The sequence below is a fragment of the Chiloscyllium punctatum genome, chromosome 20 (assembly GCF_047496795.1).
Source record: "Chiloscyllium punctatum isolate Juve2018m chromosome 20, sChiPun1.3, whole genome shotgun sequence".
In the NCBI taxonomy this organism is placed as follows: domain Eukaryota; kingdom Metazoa; phylum Chordata; class Chondrichthyes; order Orectolobiformes; family Hemiscylliidae; genus Chiloscyllium; species Chiloscyllium punctatum.
In genome coordinates this window covers 81,595,741-81,618,380 of record NC_092758.1, presented here as the reverse complement: position 1 = coordinate 81,618,380, position 22,640 = coordinate 81,595,741, and the positions used below count along the sequence as shown (strand labels likewise).

General features: G+C 39.2%; 1 protein-coding gene across 3 annotated transcripts in view; it reads right to left on the bottom strand.

The window, feature by feature from the left end:
• The window catches only part of LOC140492218 (clathrin interactor 1-like), a 177,475-nt gene that overhangs the window by 32,534 nt on the left and 122,301 nt on the right, over positions 1-22,640 (bottom strand). For all 3 annotated transcript variants that reach the window (XM_072591121.1, XM_072591120.1, XM_072591122.1), the window contains 3 exons: positions 15,950-16,124; positions 6,793-7,021; positions 1,695-1,791 (listed from right to left, as the gene is read on the bottom strand). In XM_072591121.1, coding sequence (XP_072447222.1) covers positions 1,695-1,791; positions 6,793-7,021; positions 15,950-16,124 — 501 coding nt within the window. The remainder of the gene's footprint in view (positions 1-1,694; positions 1,792-6,792; positions 7,022-15,949; positions 16,125-22,640) is intronic.

Genomic DNA, 22,640 nt, shown 5'->3' with positions numbered 1-22,640 from the left:
TGTAGCAAGATCTGAATAGCAATCAATCTTTGTCACATGCTTTGTGGTGTCCCATGACCAAGAACAAAGCTGACCATTGTCCTGTGACATTTAATGGCATTACGACCACTCCCTCACTATCAACATTCTGGAGGTTAATACTGATCAGGCTCGGGATTGGACAAGCCATTCAAGTACTGTAGACAAAGGGTTATCAGATGGCTTGGAATTTTGTGGCAACTAACTTACATCCTGTTTCCCCAAAGCCTATGCACCATCTATAAGGCACAAGTCAGGAATATTATGGCATACACTCTTGCTTCCCTGGAAAGGTGAAAATTAAAGAAGCTTGAGACCAGCCATAAGAAAGCGGCTTGCATGATTGGCACCGCATCCACCAACTTCAACATTTACTTCTCCATTAAAGCAGCATCACGTAGCATCTACAAAATGCAGTGCAACAACTCAGACTCCTGTCACCCTCTACCAATGACCAATGACCTCTACCATCTAAAAGAATAAGGATGAGAAATACATGGGAGTGCCAACACCTGAAATTTCCACATCAAGCCACTCCTCACCTAGCTGAAATCTATTCAAATTTATTATATTTTTAATAAATTAAAAATCAAAATCAAAACCACAACTCTTCCATGGCGGACATCCCTGCACTACAATGACTGCAGTGTTTCAAGGTGGCAACTCACCCCTTTCTCCAGGGCAGTCAAGGATAGGTAATAAATATAGGCCTAGCCAGCAATGCCCACCCCTGATGAACAAACAAACTGCTCTGAAAATTTGGTGCTACAACAGAAAAGTGACAAGATTAAAAGCAGATTAAAAAGCTTCAAACTAATTGACAAATTACTATTTAAAGTTTAAGTTAGTCATGAGAAAAAAATATACAGGGTCAGAAATGTCAGCAAAAACAAAGACTTTTTAAAAAAATGAAATCTATGGCAAAGCTGAAGAGTCGTCGGTACATTATTTTATTGATTCTCTTTGTTAAATAATGTTTCTAAAAGCAGAAGCAGAATACAGACATTGGGGATGGTTTCAGTTCAATGTCTGGTTTATATCAAATTAAGCTACCTGATCTTCACTCAAGTAGATATCACAAATTTACAGGGTCCTCATGCTGGTCAAAAAGAAGAGGAGGAATACATCATTTAACTGATCTTGGCTGATGTTCTACTTCAACTCTTTCCCTATACTACCTTCATATCCCTTAATATTTTTCATTTCCAGATGTGGAAAGCAAGGGAAATGAAAACGAATAGTTAAATTGACAAAATCGGTGGACATTTAGAATACCAGTGTAGGTGTCTCACAAATGCATTGCCCAATTAGTAGTCTGTCGACAACAACCATGAAAACAGACGTAAATGTTCCCACTCAGTGCAGTTTTTTTTAAAGAACATGTCTAATTGTTTTCTCCTTTGGCTGGCTACCAGTTTCTCCAGGTAACAAATGTTACTGAGGTATGAAGTTTTAATTAAAAGCAGGGCAGAATTGCTGGAAGCATGTAGCAGGTGCAGTGCCCTGAACAAAACAACGATTGGAAACTGGCAACTGCCCCAATTGCTTTTGGAAAAGGAATAGAAACAGTCAGCTGCTTCATGAAAATGACTCCAGTAATTTAACTGATCAGCCCTGTTGTTCAGGAAGCAAGCTCTGGTGCATTATCAAAAAAAACACATCAGTGTCAACATTACCTGTGGAAGCAATCTGACTGGATTCAAATCCTGTGTCAAAGAGTAGGTCTACCAGGTCATTCTTTGAATTGCTCTTAACAGCACTCTGTGCAGAAACCTAGATACAAAAAGACAGACACTATAAAGAAGCTGCACTACACCAGTGTGGTTGCATGATGATCAGATTTTGCTCCCTTTACTGAATTATGAGTACAGAATCTCAAGTATACTGCACTTGCTTGATATTTTGACTTGGTGTCTAATTTGTGTCACTGGATAATAATAAAAAATTTTTCTACAAGAACAGTTTTGCTTCTATTTGAAGTTCCAATAGTCTTTTCCAGATTAGGAAAATGTTACAAATTGCTAATTTGAGCTGTTATTAGCACTATTGTTTCATCAGGTTATTAATCCCGAATCAGAATATCAACACCTATTAAAATCAGCAACTTGGGGATTAAGGGTCTAAAATGTGAAACAATGCAAAATAAAAATAGACAGCTGTGCATAAGCCACCCTATGCAACTGACATGTCTTCTCTCAGAGACCAATATGAGGCTAAATGTTGTAAGCTGGGTCTTCAAGTTAGCATAGTTTTCAACTCCCAAATTTTTAAAGCTTGCAAATTTTAACAATGAAGTTACCCTGTGGAGTGAAAATGGTTAACTTCTTTATACTTACAGAAATTCTTCCTGGGTCTAAAGATGAAGATTATAATTAGTAGAGGAGGCATAAAAAATTCTTTAGCAAACTGATGGCACTTTTATCAAAGTCATTTACAAATGTTAAACTTGAACAGAAGAAAGACATTCTGATAATATGACAAAGCTCATGCATAACACCAAGTCATTTAGCAAGGAGCGATAGAATAAGCCCTTATGACATTCTACACACTGATGCAATTTACCAAAGTTTTTAGAACCTGGCATACCAACAATTAGACAGTGAAAATGCTGATTTCTGAGCAATAGGAAATGTGTTAACACATTTATTCTCAAGCCCAATTCAAAAGTACACTGAGGAGCCCGCGGCCAAGTGCGCTTTACATTATGAAATGACTTATTACAAGGAGTTAAGAAAAACTAGATTTACTTGCATCTATATAAAACAGTAAACAATTGAAAATGTGCAAAGTTTAGTGAACTCTTACTTATTAACCCTTGTGAATTTTACGTTATTAGAGGAGGAAAGAATGAAGTTTGTGTGTATTATTCTTTTGCATAAAAACTCTGGGAGTAGTCATGGATTCACAGGATAAAGGAAACTATTTCCATTTAGCAGGGAAACTACCCTAGAATAATTTGAAATAATTCTGAAAATCTAGACAACTTCATGGCACCCAAGTCATTACATTCCCAATGCAGGCAAACCAATGATTTGACAACAAAGTTTACAATTTGTGCTGAAGCAAATACAACGTCCAGCAGGTAGCAGCAGAGACCACACATTCATTTGATATAAATTGCAAATAGAAAGCCCACAAAGAAATCAAGGCACCATAATTAACACCTCCATTGAACATACACTGAACTACTCATTCTGCTGTATATAGTAGAACCTTATTCCAACATATTCTAAAGCATTTATTTCATAATACAAGCACTGGGGCACATTGGATAAAGTAGGACAATAATTGTGAGGCAAAGAAGCCCAACAAAAACTTATACCCCCCCCCCCACACACACAAAAAAACAGTGGATAATGCAGCAAACATGACTGCAAAAATCTGCCTGTATTTATTTGCTGGTCCTCGTAGCTGCTTAAGATTAGAACTATATCTTTGAAAAACGTTTGTCAACTACGACAAAAATTGCCTTTTATTCATCAGGGTAGAACAGACTACATAAAATTAAATAGCCAGAGAGGCAATATCAGACTTAGGAGAAGACGACACAGAACTATCTGGCCCCAAAAGAGCAATTGTGAAATATAACCTGTGAAATCTGATATTCATAGTCTGCAGATTTATAAAGCACAGTTCCATGTGGCAGAGAAGCTGACCAGCATTGTTATTTCTGTTTTGTAATTTAGTTTTCATATGACAATCTGAACGCTAAACCACTGCTCACCATTAGCAATATTACACCTAGAATTGTACAAATGAAAATACTCTCACCAAAGTTTGCAAAGGCAAAATATGTAATTGCATTGCTGTTTCTCCAAATCGGGTTTAACAGGTACAAGAAGAAAATTACATATAGCTACTATTACACATCATTGAGATTGTGGCGCCAACTCTTAAGAGTAGCATTTGCTGGAACAAATAAGAACGAGTAGGAATACCAAAACAAATAAAAACACATGGCATTAACAAAAATTAGCATTGCACAGAAAAAAATTGCTGATTGAGGCAATATTGTTTGATGTAATGACTGAAAGATTGATAAAAACTTCAGAAAGCAGTTCGGTTAGACAGACTTCCTCTGATATTTACCTAGGTCAATTGCACATCAGGCAATAACCTGATTATATAAATTTAGCACTCAAGGGGAATCTCTATAGCTTACTCCTTTTAATCATACCCAAATGTTAACATATTTCATTAATACCAAAAAATACTCTCAATGTTGTTCTCTTCATTTATAAAAATTGCTTTTGTTTTTAAAAAGCAATGACAAATTTCTCAGGAAGTATTGTCAAATATGGTTGCTTATAGCACTGGATGAGAAACCCAAAGGCTGAGAGCTGAAATTCCACAATGGCACATAACTTGAGGACTGTATAAGAAAAACTATGGCTGAAACTGCCAGACTGCCATAACAACTCTATTTCCTTTTTTAGGATATTCTTTCACATCTTGTGGCCATCACCGGTCAACCAGTGTTTATTACCCATCTCTACTTGCCCTCGAGAAGGTGGAGGTAAGCCACCTTCTTGAATCATTACAATCCATGTGGTGTATATACACCCACAATGCTATTAGGAAGACAGTCTCAGGATTTTGTCCCACAGTTCAGATGTGATGATACAGTTCCGAATCGGAAAGGTTTGTGGCTTGAACAGGGACTTGCAAGTTCCCTGCATCTGCTATCCTTGTCCTTCTAGCTAAAGGTCATAGCTAAAGATGTTGTTCAAGAACCTTGGTGAGTTTCTGCAGTTCACCTTGAGAATGGTCAAACTGCTGCCACTCCGTAATGGTGAGAGAGGGAGTGAATGTTAGAGGTTGTGGATGAGGTTCCAAATCGACCACTGAAACTGCACTCATCCAAGTGGAGTTACTCCAGCACAGTCTTGACTTGTGCCTTGTAAATGGAGAATTGGTCTGGAGTTATTCACCGCAGAATTCTGAGCTTGCTTTTATGGGCACAGTGGAGTCTGCACAAGTATGGATGGTCTAGTTCAGTTTCTGACAAATGTCTTAACAGTCTCAGGGCAACGAGCTAATAGATGCAGCATTGGCAACATCATCCACACCTGGAAACGAGTATACACAATTAACATGGTCGTATAAATGATGCTTACACTGTGGGGAAAATGAACATACTCCTTTTTGTTGTTTGATTCTGCACATTAAGGAACTTCGGGCAAACAACAGTTGTGAGGTGCTGACAAAGGATCAAGGATTTGTATCGATAGCCAGAGGCGAGGTGCTGGAAGACTTCAGGTTGGCTACAGTGATGCCACGATTTAAAAACAGTGGTAAGGAAAGTCAGGGAACTACAGACCATTGAGCCGGACTCCAATGGTGGGCAAGTTGTAGAGAATCCTGATGGACAGGATGCGTGTGTATTTGGAAAGATAAGGACTGATTAGGGATAGTCACCATGACTTTGTGCGTGGGAAATAGTGTCTCATGAACTTGATTTTTGAAGAAGTTACAAAGTGGATTGATGCGGGTAGAGTGGTGGATATGATCTATATGGACTGGGTAAGGTGTTTGACAAGGTTCTTCATGGTGACCAGTGATGCGCCACAAGGATCGGTGCTGGGTCCACTCCTTTTTGTCATTTATTAAATGATTCGGATGTGAACATAGGAGGTATGGTTAGTAAGTTTGCAGATTACAAAATTGAAGGTGTAGTGCACAGCAAAGAAGGTTACCTCAGAGTAAACTGGGATCTTGATCAGATGGGCAAGTAGGCAGAGGAGAGGCGGATGGTGTTTAATTTAGATAAATCGGAGGTGCTGCATTTTGGAGGGTCAAATCAGGGCAGGACTTACACACTTAAATGATAAGGTCCTGAGGAGTAAATAAATAGCGATATAGTTAAAAATCAGGAGGGGAAATTGCAGATGGTGTGCTACAAGACAAATTTCATTATCTCTTTAGGGTAGAGCAAGCAAGGGCAGAATCTGTGCTAGGTTAGTTGAGTGTTTAACTAGAGAAGGCTGAAGTGAAAATTAATTTTACCATCCCAGGTTAGTTAATAGCCGAGGACCAGAAAGCTAACATCTCCATTTCAAACTGCCATCCAGTTACACGTACTGCAAAGTGCATGGAGACTATGGTGGACTAGGAGCTAATGGAGATTTTAACTAAGAACCATGGCTAAATGGCTTTTAGTACAATATGGTTTTTCGCATAAGAATTGAACGACTTGGAGGGGTACATATGGCGATCTGTATCTGGTACCTTCAGAAATTTGGGGGAGGGAACAGAAATTGGAAGGCACATTTTAATTTCTGAAACGTTTCAAAAGCAGACATAGTCTATTGAGATGATATTTAAGGTTTTTAAAAAAATAACCGAACTAATGACTGATTTGCAAAGAAAATTACACATCTGTTATCTGTCATTATAAATGCAACTTTCAAAATGAATATGGAGTCAAAACAAAAACATTGACAGGACTGAAGAAAGTGGGATTCATTGAGCACTTAAAAAAACCCAAAATTGTAAAAGGATGTTTTCTGCTGAAGAGTTGCTGGATCTGAACATTACCTCTGCTTTCTTTCCACAGATGAAGGACCTGTTGAGCTTTTTCAGCTATTTGTTTTTGATTCATTAAGCAATGCTTTTAAAAAGAGTTGTCGTAACCATAATGGGAATAATTGCTTCCTCATGTGTATTAAAATCCAACAAGTGCTTAAAGGCAAAAGAATAAGTAATCCAACAAAGTATAAATACACCAACTTAGCAAAATGCATTTCTAAAAATTTGTATTAAGTAAGTTCCCACCTTTGCAGCAGAGTTTAATTCCTGACTTGTATTGTCTCCTGTGTAATGGGCTGCAGCGCCAAGATCAACTGTTTTGGAAGGTATGCCAGAACGTTTATGCCGGGTGGTGGTGGTCTCTGAAGCTTGCGTGATGTGGATTGATTTGGTGGTTACTGTCTCCTCTTCATCTTTGTACTCAGACTTTCCAATCTTGCCATTGTTTCTGGGCCTTCTCTCCTCTTCACTATCACTGAAATTTAGAACAGTGATAAAAGCATATTAATGTGAAAAACTGGTGGTACAAGACAACAGGAAGAGCTAATCACCTCTGATATAAAATAAAGCTAAAACTTCAGGCACTGTCAAAATAGGGTGGATTTTGCTGTGAATAGATTAACAGTGAAACTTAGAGCGTTTGCCATTGTTTATATGCAAATTGACAATTTATAGAAATCATGCACACAGCTAAACATGGAAATTCAGAAGCTGTTTCCAGAGATGTTCTGCTCTTCCAAAAGCAGAGTGAAAATGGAATTTCATCATTTTACTCAACATTTAAATAAAATTGAAAGTAAAAGTCTGATAATAATTTGGGGAACTTGGAGTCAACATGGGAACAGAACTGGTAGATTTTTTGTTTCTTTCTCCATTTTAGAAGTCTAAAGTTAAGTAGTGTAGTGAAAAGGTTAAGAAGGTCACTGACTCAGCTGATTGAGGGTAAGTTATTCATCAATTACTTGAAGCCTGAATAGGCATTACAGAGGAACCTCGATTATCCAGATACTAATTATCCAAAAATTGGATTATCCGAAGGTGATCTCGAGGTCCCGATAGAAACACTACATCAAAGATGTGTTTCCAACAGTGATTGCGTCTTTTGTTTATAATGATTGAACAGTCACCGCCTCCAAATGACTGACTGCCTGTCCTCTTCCACCCACCCCCTCCCCCGCCCAAGCTTTCCCTGGAATTCTACACAGGGGTGCACCCTAAACCCCCGTTCCACAGATAATTTAACATTGCCCTATACAGGGCAAAGGTGGAACCTGTCAAAACGTTGCAGTAAAAGGCTGTGCGTGCGCTAGTTGGAGATTACCCTACAAAGGCAGGTGCAACATCAGCGTTGCTGTTGGGTGTACAGTCCGGCTGCCCTGAGGTGGGGGGGGTGCAGTGTTGGACAGGGTTGGGGGGCAATGTTGGACAGGGTTGGGGGGCAGTGCCTCACACGCTGTGTGCTGCTGCAATCTCCTGAACAGGGAGCAGACTCTTAAAAACTCCAAGCCCCAAGAGGAAAGACTTTTCATCGATTGACTGAATAACCCATTATCCGAACGAAATAGTGCCCGCCCATCACGTTCCGATGAAAGGTTTCCCCTGTACTTACTACTAAAGCTCAACTAGTCAAGAGTCATCTCGCTCACCTCAGTTCTATTTACGAAAGGATCTGTTGAAAGCACTTGATCAGTCAGGAAAAAGAGATAACATCCTGAATGTGAGAGTCTAAGTTATAAAGTTGGGGGAATTTGGAAGAAACATGGGAAGTTGGTGCAGAGGGGAACAGTTGCTTTTCGCTTGCTTTTTGTGGCTCTTAGATTCTAAAGCTTTTTTAAAAAACAAGATAAATGGAATTCCACAAAGAGACTCAGCACAGATCTGTGACAAAGATAAACCGCAAGTTCACTGGTTGGTGATACCTATGAATTTGACTATTACAGATTACTTTCAGATTGAAATATTTTCAGACTGCAAACTAAAATCTTTATGATTTCTTTTTAAAAAATAAAATAAAAGAACTTTGTAATTAAAATAGAGGGGCCAAACCAGCAATATGCTGCAACTGAATGATATGGGAACTGGAGGGCCCCATTGTGGTTCATAGTGGCTATGTCTGCAGCAAATGTTGGTTGCTTGAAGAACTCTGGCTCAAAGTTAACGAGCTGGTGTCTGAGCTATGAAAACTGACATCTGGGAGGGCGAGAATTACCTAGTCGCTGAGTTTCATGAGGCAGTCACAAATTGGTGGTATAGTCAACAATGAAGAACATTATCGGAGATTACAAAGGGATCTTAATCAATTGAGCCAACGAACCAAGGAGTGGCAGATAGAGTTTAATTTGGATAAATTAGAGGGGTTTCATTTTGGTAAGACGAACAAGGGCATGACTTATTCAGGTAGGGCCCTGGGTAGCATTGTGTTGTCGAAGAGACACCCCAAGCAGTTCAGGTACATAATTCTTTGAAAGTTGCATCAAAGGTAGACAGGGTGATTAAGGTAGCGTTTAGCATACTTGCCTTCATTCCTTAAACCTTTGAGTAAAGGAGTTGGGATGTCATATTGCAGCTGTACAGGATGTTGGCGAGGCCACTTTTGGAGTACTGTGTACAGTTCTAGTCACCCTTCTATAGGACAAATATTATTAAGTTGGAAAGGGTTCGAAAAAAATTACCAAGTGTTGCCAGGATTACAGGGTTTCAGTTATAAGAATAGGCTGGGACTTTTTTTTTAACTAGAGTATAGCAGGTTGAGGGGTGATCGTATTCAAGTTTATAAAATCATGAGGGGTACAGATAAAACAAATAGTAAGTAGTCTTTTCCCTAGGACGTGGAGTTAATCATGAAGTCCCTAAGTGTGGAAACAGACCATTTGGCCTATTGAATCCACACCAAATATCCGAAGTTCCCACGGAAGGAACATACAAGGGGAGGATGAAGCAACCATGGCTGACGAGGGAAGTCAGGGACAGCATGGAAGCAAAAGAAAAAGCATACAATGTGAAGGTTAGTGGGAACCAGGGAAGGGATGATCTAAAAAGCAATACAAAAAAGGGAGAAGCAGATGAAGCATGATAGAAAGCTAACTGGTATTAAAAGATAGCTTTTCACTATCTAAAAAACTATGAGGCAAGACCATTGGACCACTGAAAAATACAGCTGTAGCAGTAGTAGTAATCTGGCACCAAGAAATGGTGGAGAAACTGGAGAGGTATTTTGCATCAGTTTCCACAATGGAAGACAGCAGCAGCATTCCAGAATTTCAAAAGAGTCAGAGGGCAGAGGTCGGTGTTGTGGCGGTGCTGCTGGGAAGCTGAAGGGTTTGAAGGTGGATAAATCACTTTGACCAGTGATTTGACCTAGACAGACTACACCGCAAGTTCTGAAGGAGACAGCTGAGGAGATAGTACAGGCATTCATGTTGATCTTTTAGCAATCACGGGGATGATCCCAGAGAGCAGGGAAAAGGTTAATATAACCCCTGTTTAAGAGGGAAGAGAGCCAGAAGACAGGACACTAGACTTTTTTTTTTGAGGTCATCAGATGTGGCTCTTGCTGGCTGCCTACTCATTCACTCAATTTTTTTGTCACCTCGTAACTTCCTCTGTTCCAAAACCCTAAGATGCCCAACTGCTCTTCACAGTCTCATTGCTGGCAAAATCCTGATTAATCTGTGTTTCAATCTTTGCATCTTTCCTGTGGTACAGTATCCAGAATTATCCAGCCAAGGCACAGTCACATTTAAAAGATTTAGTACAATCACCTCTGGCCTATCCATAACTCCAGTCTCTCAACATCATAGTCGAATCTTAGCTAACTCCTAGCCTGTGGCAGTCAGTTGTTTAAATTGCTACCAGGAAGCAGTCTACAATCAGCAGGAAAAATTGGAGTGGAAGTAAAGACTAAGCTATACCAGTAACACCCATACCCCGACAATGATATTTTAAAGAAAAATGTTAGATGGACTTTTTGGTCATCAAAACATTCAACACCTGTGGTGTTTGGCAAGTTTCTAGATGCAGGTGATTGCTAAGGCCAATCTGTACCCAGAATGTTCTGCAGAAAATGAGAATAAAGCAGACACTAGAGCTTAGGATGATTTGATGACTTAGGATTTCTTATCCGTATTTTCTCCCTCCTTCCCACATGCATTAATTTTCAAGGTGGGGGGGTGGCACACCATATTTTAATTTGGCTGTATCAGGTCCAACAATTCTGGGCAAACTTCTCTCAGGATTCAAAGTTTCTATCAAAACTTTGAGACAAAGCCTTTAAAATCTCCTTGTAGCACTTCCTTTGACCATGCAGTAGATGTTATTTACTTGAATTTTAGTAAAGCCTTCAAGGTTCCGCATGGTAGACTAATTAAAGTTAGGCCACATGGAATTCAGGGTGATCTTGCCAACTGGATATGACAGGAGGCAGATATTGGTGGTGGAGGGTTTTTTTTGGATTAGAGGCATGTCACCAGCAGTTTTCCACCAGGATCCGTTCTGGGTCCTCTCATTGTCATTTATATAAATGATTTGGATGAGAATATAAAACGCACAATTTGCATGTTTGCAGAAGACACTTAAATTGGTTGCATAGTACACAGTGGAGTAGTTTTGAGATTACAAAAGGATTTTGATCAAATGGGTCAATGGGCTGAAAAATAGCAGTCGGAGTTCAATCTGGATAAATGCGAGGTATTGCATTTTGGTGCAACGATACAATAAATGGTAGGGCCTTGTGTAGTGTTGCAACGCAGAGAGACCTTGGGGTTCAGGTAAATAATTCTTTGATGTTCCAGTCACATATAAGCAGGGTGGTTAAAAAGGCATTTTGCACACTTGCCTTTATTGCTCAATCTTTCGAGTAAAAGAAGTTGACAGGTCATGTTGAAGTTGTACAGGACATCGGCAAGACCTCTTCTGGAATACTGTGTCCAGCTTCAGTAAGGATACTATTAAGCTAGAGGGGGTTCAGATGAGATTTACCAGAATGTTGCTAGGTATGAAAGGTTTGAGTTATAAAGAAAGGTTGGGAGTTTTTTTTCCCCACTGGAGTAAAGATAGAGTTAATGGTAGTTTGTCTTTTCCCTAAAATAAGGGATTTTAAGACTAGGAGGCACATTTTTAACGTGAGAGTTGAGAGATTTAAAAAAGACAAGAGCAGCAAATTTGTTTACACAGAGGGTGGTTCACAGAGGATGTGGTGGAAGTTCTGTCCTTCCTTTTGCTGTTCATAAGTTTTCAAAGGCATCTCAAGTGAAAGGGTTAAGCTTCTCTGCATGACGGTGGTAGAATTTGGCTTGTGTAGAATAGAGTGGGTAGAATTATTGTCTATAGACTTCAGTTTGGCAGACTTAAGTCCTCTTCGCGCCCAGATGGATATTTAAACTCTGCAGAAGGCTACACATCCTCTGACACTTTTGTTATTAATGTAGACAACTTGAGAGAGGATACTACCAAATTAAGTGAACTTATCCATTGCGGACAGGCTCATGTTGTGGTTTGGCTCAAGAAAGGGCTTGCGTGGGAGCAGGCTGATATGTGACTTCATTCTTCTGTGTTGATCATAAATTAGAAGTTGTCACATTCACTGGAGAACAAATCCATATTATACTGCACAGTTATCAGCTAAAGAGGACATTGTGAAGATCCCTGGGAACCTCCGTCTTTACGAGAAGTTATTTCAGATTGATCAGTGACCCATCCATGCAATACCTAAATTCAGTGCTGTCACCAGCAAAGTAGGAATTGGAAGGCTTTGATGCCACCACACAGTCCTTTAGAACTTAATTGGTGACTGGGAATCATATAGAAGATACTCCATTATCCAGAAGACATGCAAGCATGCAGTCATGAAGCTGTCAAACCATTGTGATCAAGTTCTCAGGGCAGCTGAAGTACCTTCCAATGGCCGCTCTACTGACCAACAAGAGGTTGGCTAGGCCAATAAATGTAGAAGTTCATGTCATATTCTTGGCATTTCTACTGAAACGGTCAAATTGCCAATACCAATGCTTCATTGACATTCCCTGGAAGTGTATTCACACTAAGTGTCACAGTGGCCTCTGGTTTAGCACTGCTGCCTTAAAGCACAAGGGACCCAGGTTCAGTTCCACTCTCTGACAACTATCTGTGGAGTTTGCACATTCTTCCCCATTCTGCGTGGGTTTCCACCACAAAGTAGTGCAGGTTAGGTGCATTGGCCTTGCTAAATTACCCAGTGTCCAGGGATGTACAGGCTAGATGGATTAGCCTTGGGAAATGCAAGGTTATGGGGTAGGATAGCAAGGTGGGTTGCTCTCTGTAAGGTCGGTATGGGCTTGATGAGCCAGATGGCCTGCTTCCACACTGTAGGGATTCTATGGCAACAAACTGGGTTGAGATCTTAAGCAGTTCAGAAGGATTCTGTTATACATTTTGTCACCAATTTAGATAATTTAAACTCCTCTGCACTTGTGTAGGTGGACAATGGAGGCATTTTTGTAGGATGGTTCCTTGCTTTCACAATTTCAAAGAGCTCAGTGAGCTTCTGGAACAGGTGCTGATGCTGTAGACCAGAGTTGGGGTGCATCTTTTTCTGGAGCTTTGCCACTAGATAGGAAGCTGATTGCGATCAACATTTTTAACTTTTAGCCATTGATTAGTACTTAATTGCTGGATGAAAGCTGGTTGAGGATGTGATTCAAGTGCACTGCGCAGTTTTCTAGTATTTGGGCTTTATTGTTGAAAAACATTGTTCTGCCAACACAGAGGATTGGTGATGAACCAGTAGTCTAGAGCCCACTGACAGATTTCAGAGCACTGTAGACTCTCTTCTAGTCTTCCAGTATCCAGTTACTTGCCTGTTGGTGGGTTAATTTTAGAAAATGCAGAAAGCTACTTAAATTTGAGGTTGCAATCTCCATTTCAATTGGAAACTTATTACAACTGTTAATACAAATCTGGATTGCAGAACCTAAGTGCAAACAGGAGTTTCCAAGTAATACGTAATTCCAAGTAATGAGTTTCCAAGTGGGCGGCACGGTGGCACAGTGGTTGTGGGCGGCACGGTGGCACAGTGGTTAGCACTGCTGCCTTGCAGCGCGGAGACCCGGGTTCAATTCCCGCCTCAGGAGTTTGCACGTTCTCCCAGTGTCTGCGTGGGCTTCCTCCGGGTACTCCGGTTTCTTCCCACAGTCCAAAGATGTGCAGGTCAGGTGAATTGGCCATGCTAAATTGCCCGTAGTATTAGGTAAGGGGTAGATGTAGATGTAGGGGTATGGGTGGGTTACGCTTCGGCGGGGCGGTGTGGACTTGTTGGGCCTGTTTCCACACTAAGTAATCTAACCTAATCTAATCTAAACATGTTTGTAAGCACTATATTTATTACAAAATAAAATGCTGTGCAAGGACATATTCACTTTCTTAAAGTGATTGCTGGCACAGATAGCTCTGTGAACCAATTGTCCTTAAATCCAAAGCAACTCTCTGCATAGTTTATACACATGTAGTTCCACACACCTTGAGCCCTTTGTACATCAAACCATCCTAGCAAACTTTAGCTCAAATATTCAAAAATAATTTTCTTCCACATGCAGTTAAGTGACTCTATCACAGAAATGTGAAGCAAGAAAGCAGTAAAGGTGAGAAATCGATGTATGTAAACCCTATTCCTCTGCCAAAATGATTTCAGATCCAATTGATTACAACTTTAACGAAGAAAAAGAAGTTAATGTGCATTAAGATTTTACACTTTGAAATGGGTTCACTGACTCCAGACTCTCTTAAGCAGATAAATGTTCTGTTCTTAAAAATCCTTTTTTTTGCAATAATATTCTGCAGATAAGCATTGCTGGCAAGGTCAGAATTTGCAGGTACCCCAAGTTTCCTACGTGAGGTGAAACTTCTTAAAGCTTGAGACAATACCGTAGGTTTAAGAGATGTATTTAGTTCTGCTTTTTTTTTAAAAAATGAAGAGATATTGAGACAGAGATACCAAGCAGTCTGCTTCGAGCCAATAAAGTTAAAAGCCAGGGAACTGTGTGGAGTTTGCATATTCTCCCCGTGTCTGCGTGGCTTTCCTCCGGTTGCTTCGGTTTCCTCCCACAGTCCAAAAATGTGCAGGTTAGGTGAATTGGCCATGCTAAATTGCCCAAAGTGTTAGGTGAAGGGGTAAATGTAGGGGACTGGGTCCGGGTGGGTTGATCTTCGGAGGGTTGGTGTGAACTTGTGGGGCTGAAGGGTATGTTTCCACACTGTCAGTAATTTAATCTGATCTAATCTTTGAGGCCTTGGCTTGATTTTTTTTAAAGAAAAGTTTGAAGAATAGAAGCAGTAGGAATGGGTGGAGTCAGGCTCCCACACACCCATGGTTTCAATTTAGCTTTCAGCAGTTGCTAAGGTCTTGAAGCTGAATGTGGAAGCTGTTATTCCTCTCTCTATTACAGTTAAAAGCTGGAGTTCTGTCTGCTGCAAAAATTATTTTACTGAATTTGCCTTTTGCCAAGAGTGTGTTTATGGGATGTTACTATAGTTTCTGTTTAGTAATTAAATAGCTATTATTCTGGTCAGTTTTCCGAGAGTTAAAATTACATCAATACTTCTCTCTTTTGTTTGTATTTTAAGGCAGATTAAGAATAAAGTATGCTATGCTTAAAGCAGAGAAGTGTAACCAATCAAATTATATCTGAAACGCATCACCTTACACTTTTCTTTCAATAAGGTAAAAGTTGGGTCTAGGCTATCTCCTTGATATATTTGAGGGGAGTTTGATGTCCATAATAGCTGGAGTAAATGCAGTGAAGGTTCTTCTTCAGAAGGTACTAAGGATTTCTAGCAGCAATGTCACTAATGATACAGTCCAATTCAGATAGAGAGAGCCTACATGTGATGATAGTGCCACACATTGCAGTTCTTTCCCTTCCAGGAAATTCTATCAATTGCTGCAGTGATGCAGCTACATCACATCAATGAACAATGGTGGTGTGGGTAGGAAATGTTTAAAGTGGTAGAAGGAGTGAGCAGTTTTGAATTGGGTAACATCAAACCACCTCAGTGCTTTTGTATTGTGTCCATTCAGGCAACTCTAGAATACTTATCACTGTCATAGTGGGCAGATTTTGTGAAGTTGGGTGAGCTACAATAAAATGATCCACTGATGAAACAGCAGAAAATAGTTGGTCCTTTGAGACTCCCACAAGGGACGTCTACAGACATTCCGAATATCAAGTCAGTGGAATCAGATAATTTTCTCATAATATAACAAATGCAGAGACATTCTTACTGATATTAGTTTCTCCACCCTCAGAATCTAACTGTCATTTTCCACATCTTAAACATGACTGACATACAAAAGCCACTCAGAAATATTCCCACAGTTGAAGAAAATCACATAACACATTTGAGATTGATAATGCATTTAAATACACAGTACCTTTCTGGAGAATCATCTTTATCTTTCTTCCTAAACTTGTTGATTGTGTCATCGATTGTGGTCCCAATTTTATCACTGATCTCCCCTAACTTTTCACTGAATGGGAAAACTCCTCTATTGCCTTTGTCCCAGTCATCATCCCACCTGGACTTTGGCTCAGAATCATACCTATCACCTTTATAACAAAGAAGAAAAACAAAAATTAAGCTGATGCCATCTGCTTGTCTAAGCATTTACAACAATTGTCAACACTGGTAATCACTGAATCAGCCTGGATTTGGAGAACCATACTTATCTTCTTTGTTAAGAGTGCACAGCATTTATATCCTTAACCATAAAACAGAAGTTAGGATTGATAACATTCTCAGACTGCACCCAATTATGAATGCTGGTGGACAGTTAAACTAGGAGGAGGACGGTCAATCTGCATTCCCCACCTCTGAAAATGCTGAAGCTCAACGGTCTGTTTCAGTGCTGCATATCTCCATGGCTCTATTACTCTAGGAATGGGATAACAAGGCTGAAGTGTTTATAACCATCTTCAGCCAGAAACGCAAAGTGGATGATCCAAATTATCTTCTCCTGAGTTCTCACGCATCACAGAGACCAGTCTTCAGCCAACTTAATTCATTAGACAAGATATCAAGAAGTGGCTGACTGCATTGGATACCAGCTGTTTTCTCAAACAGTTGAGCTAAGCAACAGTTATCTGCACAACAGATCCTCTCCAAGTCATGTCATATATTGCCTCGCAAATCAATTGCCAATCATTGCATAAACAAACAGTCATTGGATCAAAATAGAGTCAGATGTACAGCATGGAAACATACCCTTTGGTCCATTTTTACCATTCTGACTCGATATCTAAATTAATCTAGTCCCATTTGCAGGCATTTGGCTATATCCCTCTAAACCCTTCCTGTTCATATACCCAGTCTCCACCACATCCTCTTGCAGCTCATTCCATGTACACACCCTTCTGTATGAAAAAGTTGGCTTGGGTCCTTTTTCTTCCTTTCCCCCCTTACCTTAAATCTCTAGTTTTGGACCCTCCCACTTGGGGAAAAGATCTTGATTATTCACCCTATCCATGCCCCACATGATTTTATAAATCTGCATACGGTCACACCTCTGCCTCTGACACTACAGGGAAAATAGTTCCATCCAATTCAGCCTCTCCCGATAGCTCTAACCCTTGTTTACAAGGCGACATCCTTGTAAACCTTTTCTGAACCCTTCCAAGTTACACATGCTTTCGTACAGCAGGGAGGTCAGAATTGAATGCAGTGTTCCAAAAGAGGCCGAATCAATGTCTTGTACAGTCGCAACATAACCTCCCAACCCCTATACTCAAGGTACTGATGAATCCTGGAATTCCCCACTTCACAACACAATGTGAATTCACAAACTCTGCATTATCTTTTCAAAGACAATAAAAAACTGGTCAACATTTATTGCCAATTCTGGTGGTATCCATACCTCATGAATAAATTTAAAAAACAAATACATTTACTCCCTTGTCTGTTAAACTTACATTAGTTTTAAAGTGAAAGGTAGAATCCACTCTGGCAGTGAAGGAATGCTGTTTCAAAATATGAATAGTTCACACTGATCTCAACAATTATTTCTGGTATATAATTTAAAACTGAACAGCAGTGGTGTATTTGAACCAGATTACATTGGGTATGTTATTTTTAACATCTTCAACACAAAAATTATTAACTGAGTTCTGTAAACAGACACACTTAAATGCTTTAAGCTGCTTCTGTACTGCTTGACCCTATCATGGTACAATGCTCTCTCATCCTAATTCAATTTTTCTGCCAGCCTGATTATGCAGCCATCTAACAGGGAAAGAAAGTAAGTGAATCTTATGAATAATTAAGTAAGTGACATTGTGGGGAACTCAGAAAGACAGGCTAAATTTGCAGCACAAATCTAATCAATTATCTCTTATTGCTCAGTGCATGTAATCTAGACACAAGTGACTGTGCTACTGTAAGTTAAGATAATACACTGTACTATCTAGAAGAGAATAAATGACAGTAATTGTCACTTCATTATAGTGTTGCAGGAAACACATCCAAGGTTTTACAATCCTAAGTACGTAAACAATATTTCAGACTTTAGCAAATAGCAAATTACGTCATTATTTAGCAGTTATCAAAAACAAACACTTGCAATTTTAGTGAAATACTATAAACTCAAGTAGTCGCCCCTCCTTCTCCCACTCTGTCATTTTCTCTTTGCTCTTGATAGCACAATGTCTCACTGAAATCTAGTTGCCCAAGTTTCTGTATTAGTTTAGTAGTTCAATTGACAGATATTCAAGTACTTTCTGGTTGTTCTATCACTGATAAAATGATTGTGTTCAAACCAGAAATCAACAGACATATTCCAGCTGGTCACTAAGCAATTATCAAGTACGCCTTATGATTTTATCATTCCACTACTTGAAGCTACTCAACACAAGTTAAACATTTAACCTATTCCTCATCGCCACCAGGACCTGGTGTATTGTCAGCTAAACAAGATGTGTTCAAAGTTGATGTGGACAAATGTTATGAATTTGCATGATTGAGCAGAATCAGAACATATGATGGGCAAGGATAAATCATTCAGCCAAGGGCCTGAACTGTTATTCATTAAGATCATGGCTGATCACATTGTGATCGTGACTTCGCATTCTTGCCTGTCCCCATAATGCCTGATTTTGATGGCCAAAAATCTAACTCGCCCTTGAATAATTTCACTGACTCAAAGTCTACTGCATTCTGGGTAGAAGAATTCCACAGATAAACTGCTTTCTTTTCATTTTAATCTTAGGAGGGAGAACGCTTTTTTTTACCCTGTTCTCAAGTTCTCCCCTTTCCTACAAAAAGCAATTCCTCTTGGTATTCACCCAATCAAGTCACTTCATGACCGTAGTCTCCTCATGACCTTACACTTTTTGATAAGATCATCTCTCATGCTTTCAAAACTCCAATGTGTGCGCGCGTATGGGCCAACCAGTTCAATATTTCAGCCAATGAAAAGCTGTTCATCCCAGGAATGAGTTGAGTGAATCTTCCAAATTGTTTCTAATCGCATTTAATCATTTTTCAAAACAAGACAAAACCTGTACACAATTCTTTTGATGTGGTCAATAAGAACCCATATAGCTCACTGAACCTCCCTCCTTTTATGTTTAATTTCTTTTCAATGGACTCTGAACACTTCAGTACCAAATGTCTAGAAATCTCTAAAAAATTGTAAACACCAAAACCACGGTCTTCAGCCCCATCACAACCTCAGTTCCCTTGCCACTGACTCCATCCTTTTCTTGGGCCATCATCTGAGATTGGACAGTTCAAAGAAACTTGACATGCTGTTTGGCCACATATTCAATTGACCACCAAGATTGCCTGCATTAACCTCAGCTATTTTCACATATGCCCAAGCTCATTTTCCATTGAAACCCTCAAAATTTGTATTTCTACTGTTCACAAAGCTAGCTTCTCATCCAAAGCTGAACCGTATGTTAAATTCCAAATCATGGTCTCATGATGGCACATGCAGCCTACTGAGTCTTGATTTTCTGTTGAGTAATCAAACCATCCTATTCCCTGCTCATTTCCATAAGACTGAGTTTATTTCCTTCAAACACCCATCCAATACCCTTTTGAAATCATTAGTGTCCACTTCAATGACTCTCCTAGGTATTGAGTTCCAGGTCATTATTAGTCTCTCCATAACCAAGTTCTCTCTCATATCCCTCCAGGTTCTCCGCCTACATTGGTTTCCAGTCATGCAATTGGCAGATTTCAAAATTCTCCATTACAAATTCATCCATTGCCTCACACTTCTCATCTTTGAAACTTGCTCTAGTTCACAGCCCTTCCAACTCTGAACTCTAGAATATCAGAGTTTAATGGTTATACCATTGGGCACCCTCCTTTGGTTATACCATTGGGCACCCTACCCATGAACTCCCTCCTTTGAAAAAGTAGAGCGCTTTAAAGTGTTTCTTAAAGCTTTCCTTCTTTATTGTGTTCCTTGTGCTGTCTTAATAAAATGTGTATTTCAGTGTTAGACAGTACCTTCTAACAATTTACCACATTGTAGATATATAAATGCATCTTTTGGATGGATTTATTGATAGCCTGTTAAGTCACCATGCTGTCCTCAGTCACAATGAGACCATGGCTCAAGCAACCTCAGAAGACCAGAATGGCATCGTTTTGTATACTGCAATTAACAGCTATTGTAGAAAACATTTGGTTTCTCAATTGAGTAAATTATTGAAACAGTTTCTAACATGCATATTCACTCCATCCTCCAAATTTGCTTAATCCTTTTCACTATTTTCCGTCTTGATATGCTTCATTATAGACATTTGCCCCTCTTCTTAGTTTCTTAATATTAACTTGTGCCATTATGTCCATCAAATGTTTTCACATTGACTAACTGATTCCCAATCTAGCCTTATTGCTCAAAGGTTTTTGTACACAATGGGTTGACACAAAAGCAAGAATAGAGATTTGGCACATCTTGAGAGAAATTGTCAACCAACACCATTTGCCTAAAACAGATGAAGTCTAACAAACCAAACTGCAGCCAAAACAAAATACTAGTTCTGGAGTTTCACAGGGTTTTAATTTAGTAAAATATTTTTTAAAACTTGGGCAGTATGTAGGTCGCCAACAATTGGCTGATTGACTCAAAAAGCACCTTCCTTTCGTCGCGTGCAGAACAGAGTACTGACGTGCTCAACCAGCTAACTTTTGAAAAACCCAAAGGAAAGCATTTAATGCTAGATGTGATTCTGAGACTGGATAGCACATACTGAACAATCCTGAAAGCATGAATAGTTATAGTAGAATTTAATAATGAGTCAAGCATGTAACACAGCTTATTTACGACTGCTTGAAGTAATATACGTTCATGCATAGGGACCAATTTTTCTGAAAACAAGAGAAATACATTCAAACTCTTTTTTACTGAGTTACCAAAGAGCTTCAGAAATTTCCTATTGATTTTCCCATGGCGATGCCTTAACCAGAATCAACTTGCTAATCGATCAGCACCCTAAATTGCTGGGACTGTTTCAAATTCAGCATTCAGGTGTTTGTCCTGATGAGTGCAAGATAAAAGGTTACAGCAACATATCACTTTTCAGTGAAATATACAGATTTACTTTGTACCACTTAAGTGGACGCAGTTATATTTTCAAAAGAGATTTGTAATAAAATCAGAAAAATAAAAGCAAACATTAGAATTTTGAAAATATTATGAAAATCAAACTAATTTTGGATTTTAAAAGTTATCATAATTAAGAATGTCCCAGAACACAACAATACGAACCCTGGAGAACCAACTATCATTATAAGGAAAACTAACTGGCTTTTGCATTATGAAGCTGGACAAAAATTAAAAGAAGAAAGTTTGCATCTTGTAAATAAATGTTCATCTGTACTTCTGTATAAAAATATTACCCAAATCAAGTCTGGTGACACTCTGAACATGGGGGAAACTAAACTGACAGTGTCAATTTTTTTGAAATTTCAAACTAATAAAATAATTACCAGAATGTATAAGCGCTATTCAATTCCCAGAACTTCCAATAAAAACAAGAGTAACAGGCCTACAATATATAAATTCAAAAACTTCAACTCCAAATTAATCTTTTAAAAACCAATAGTTAGACTCTGTCATTTGTACAAAAGTTACTTCAATTTAAACTTTTCAATAAGAGTTGGCAGGACAGTGACTTGCTGTTTAAATAAAATCTATGATGGTAAAGCACCAAAACCAGAGCCTAAACAAACAGCCTCTCTGTTCTTAATGCTGCTGACTACTGGCAAATAAATCCAGAAAAAGAACACTAAGCTCTGTTCGTATTTAACAATTCGAAGTAATGAGAATATACTCAGATTGTTGTACATGACCACAAGCTCCATGATGAGCATCCAAGCACACTCCAAGATGAGAGCACCTTTAACAGACATGTCCCAGGCACTTTTCACAAAAGCATAATCAGATAACAAACTAAAGAACACCTAACATTATAATTTTTTTGGCAAAGGTGATGCTTTGTGTATTTCAGCCTGTAAACTGACATAAGCCACTTGTCAAATTTGTACAGTTTGTTTGCTATCAATTTTTGGACAAGAACTTTATTTTTCCACACATCTTTTCCATGCTAAGGGGTCACTGGGAGGCCTGGCCACATCCAATCTTTGGTCAGTTGCCTAGTGAAAAATATTTAGGTTTACTCTCTATGCCCTGTAACATTCCCAGCAGACCTCTCTGGACTCCACACATTTCCCTACAACAAGCCAGCCATAATTGGGAATTATGACACAAAAGCAAGATTGGGAATAATCAAGTATCTTTTAATTTTGAACATTATATAATGCTGAAATACACTGCATCACCCTTCCACCACACTCGAGAATACTGTATTAGCTCATGTCAATGAGACATCCAAACATGGAGAAACATACAAGCGGAATAGAATTTGTACACATTGACGGTATCCGTGCAAAGTAAATGAGGCGTAAACTACATTGTAATGCATGAAGGCCATTGTAAATAAAAACAGGGGCAGGCCATTTCGTCCCTCTAGCCTGCTCTACAATTCACCTCGATCATCACTGATCTCTCCCACATTGCCATTTTCCCAAATTATTCTGTCTCTTGATATTATCAA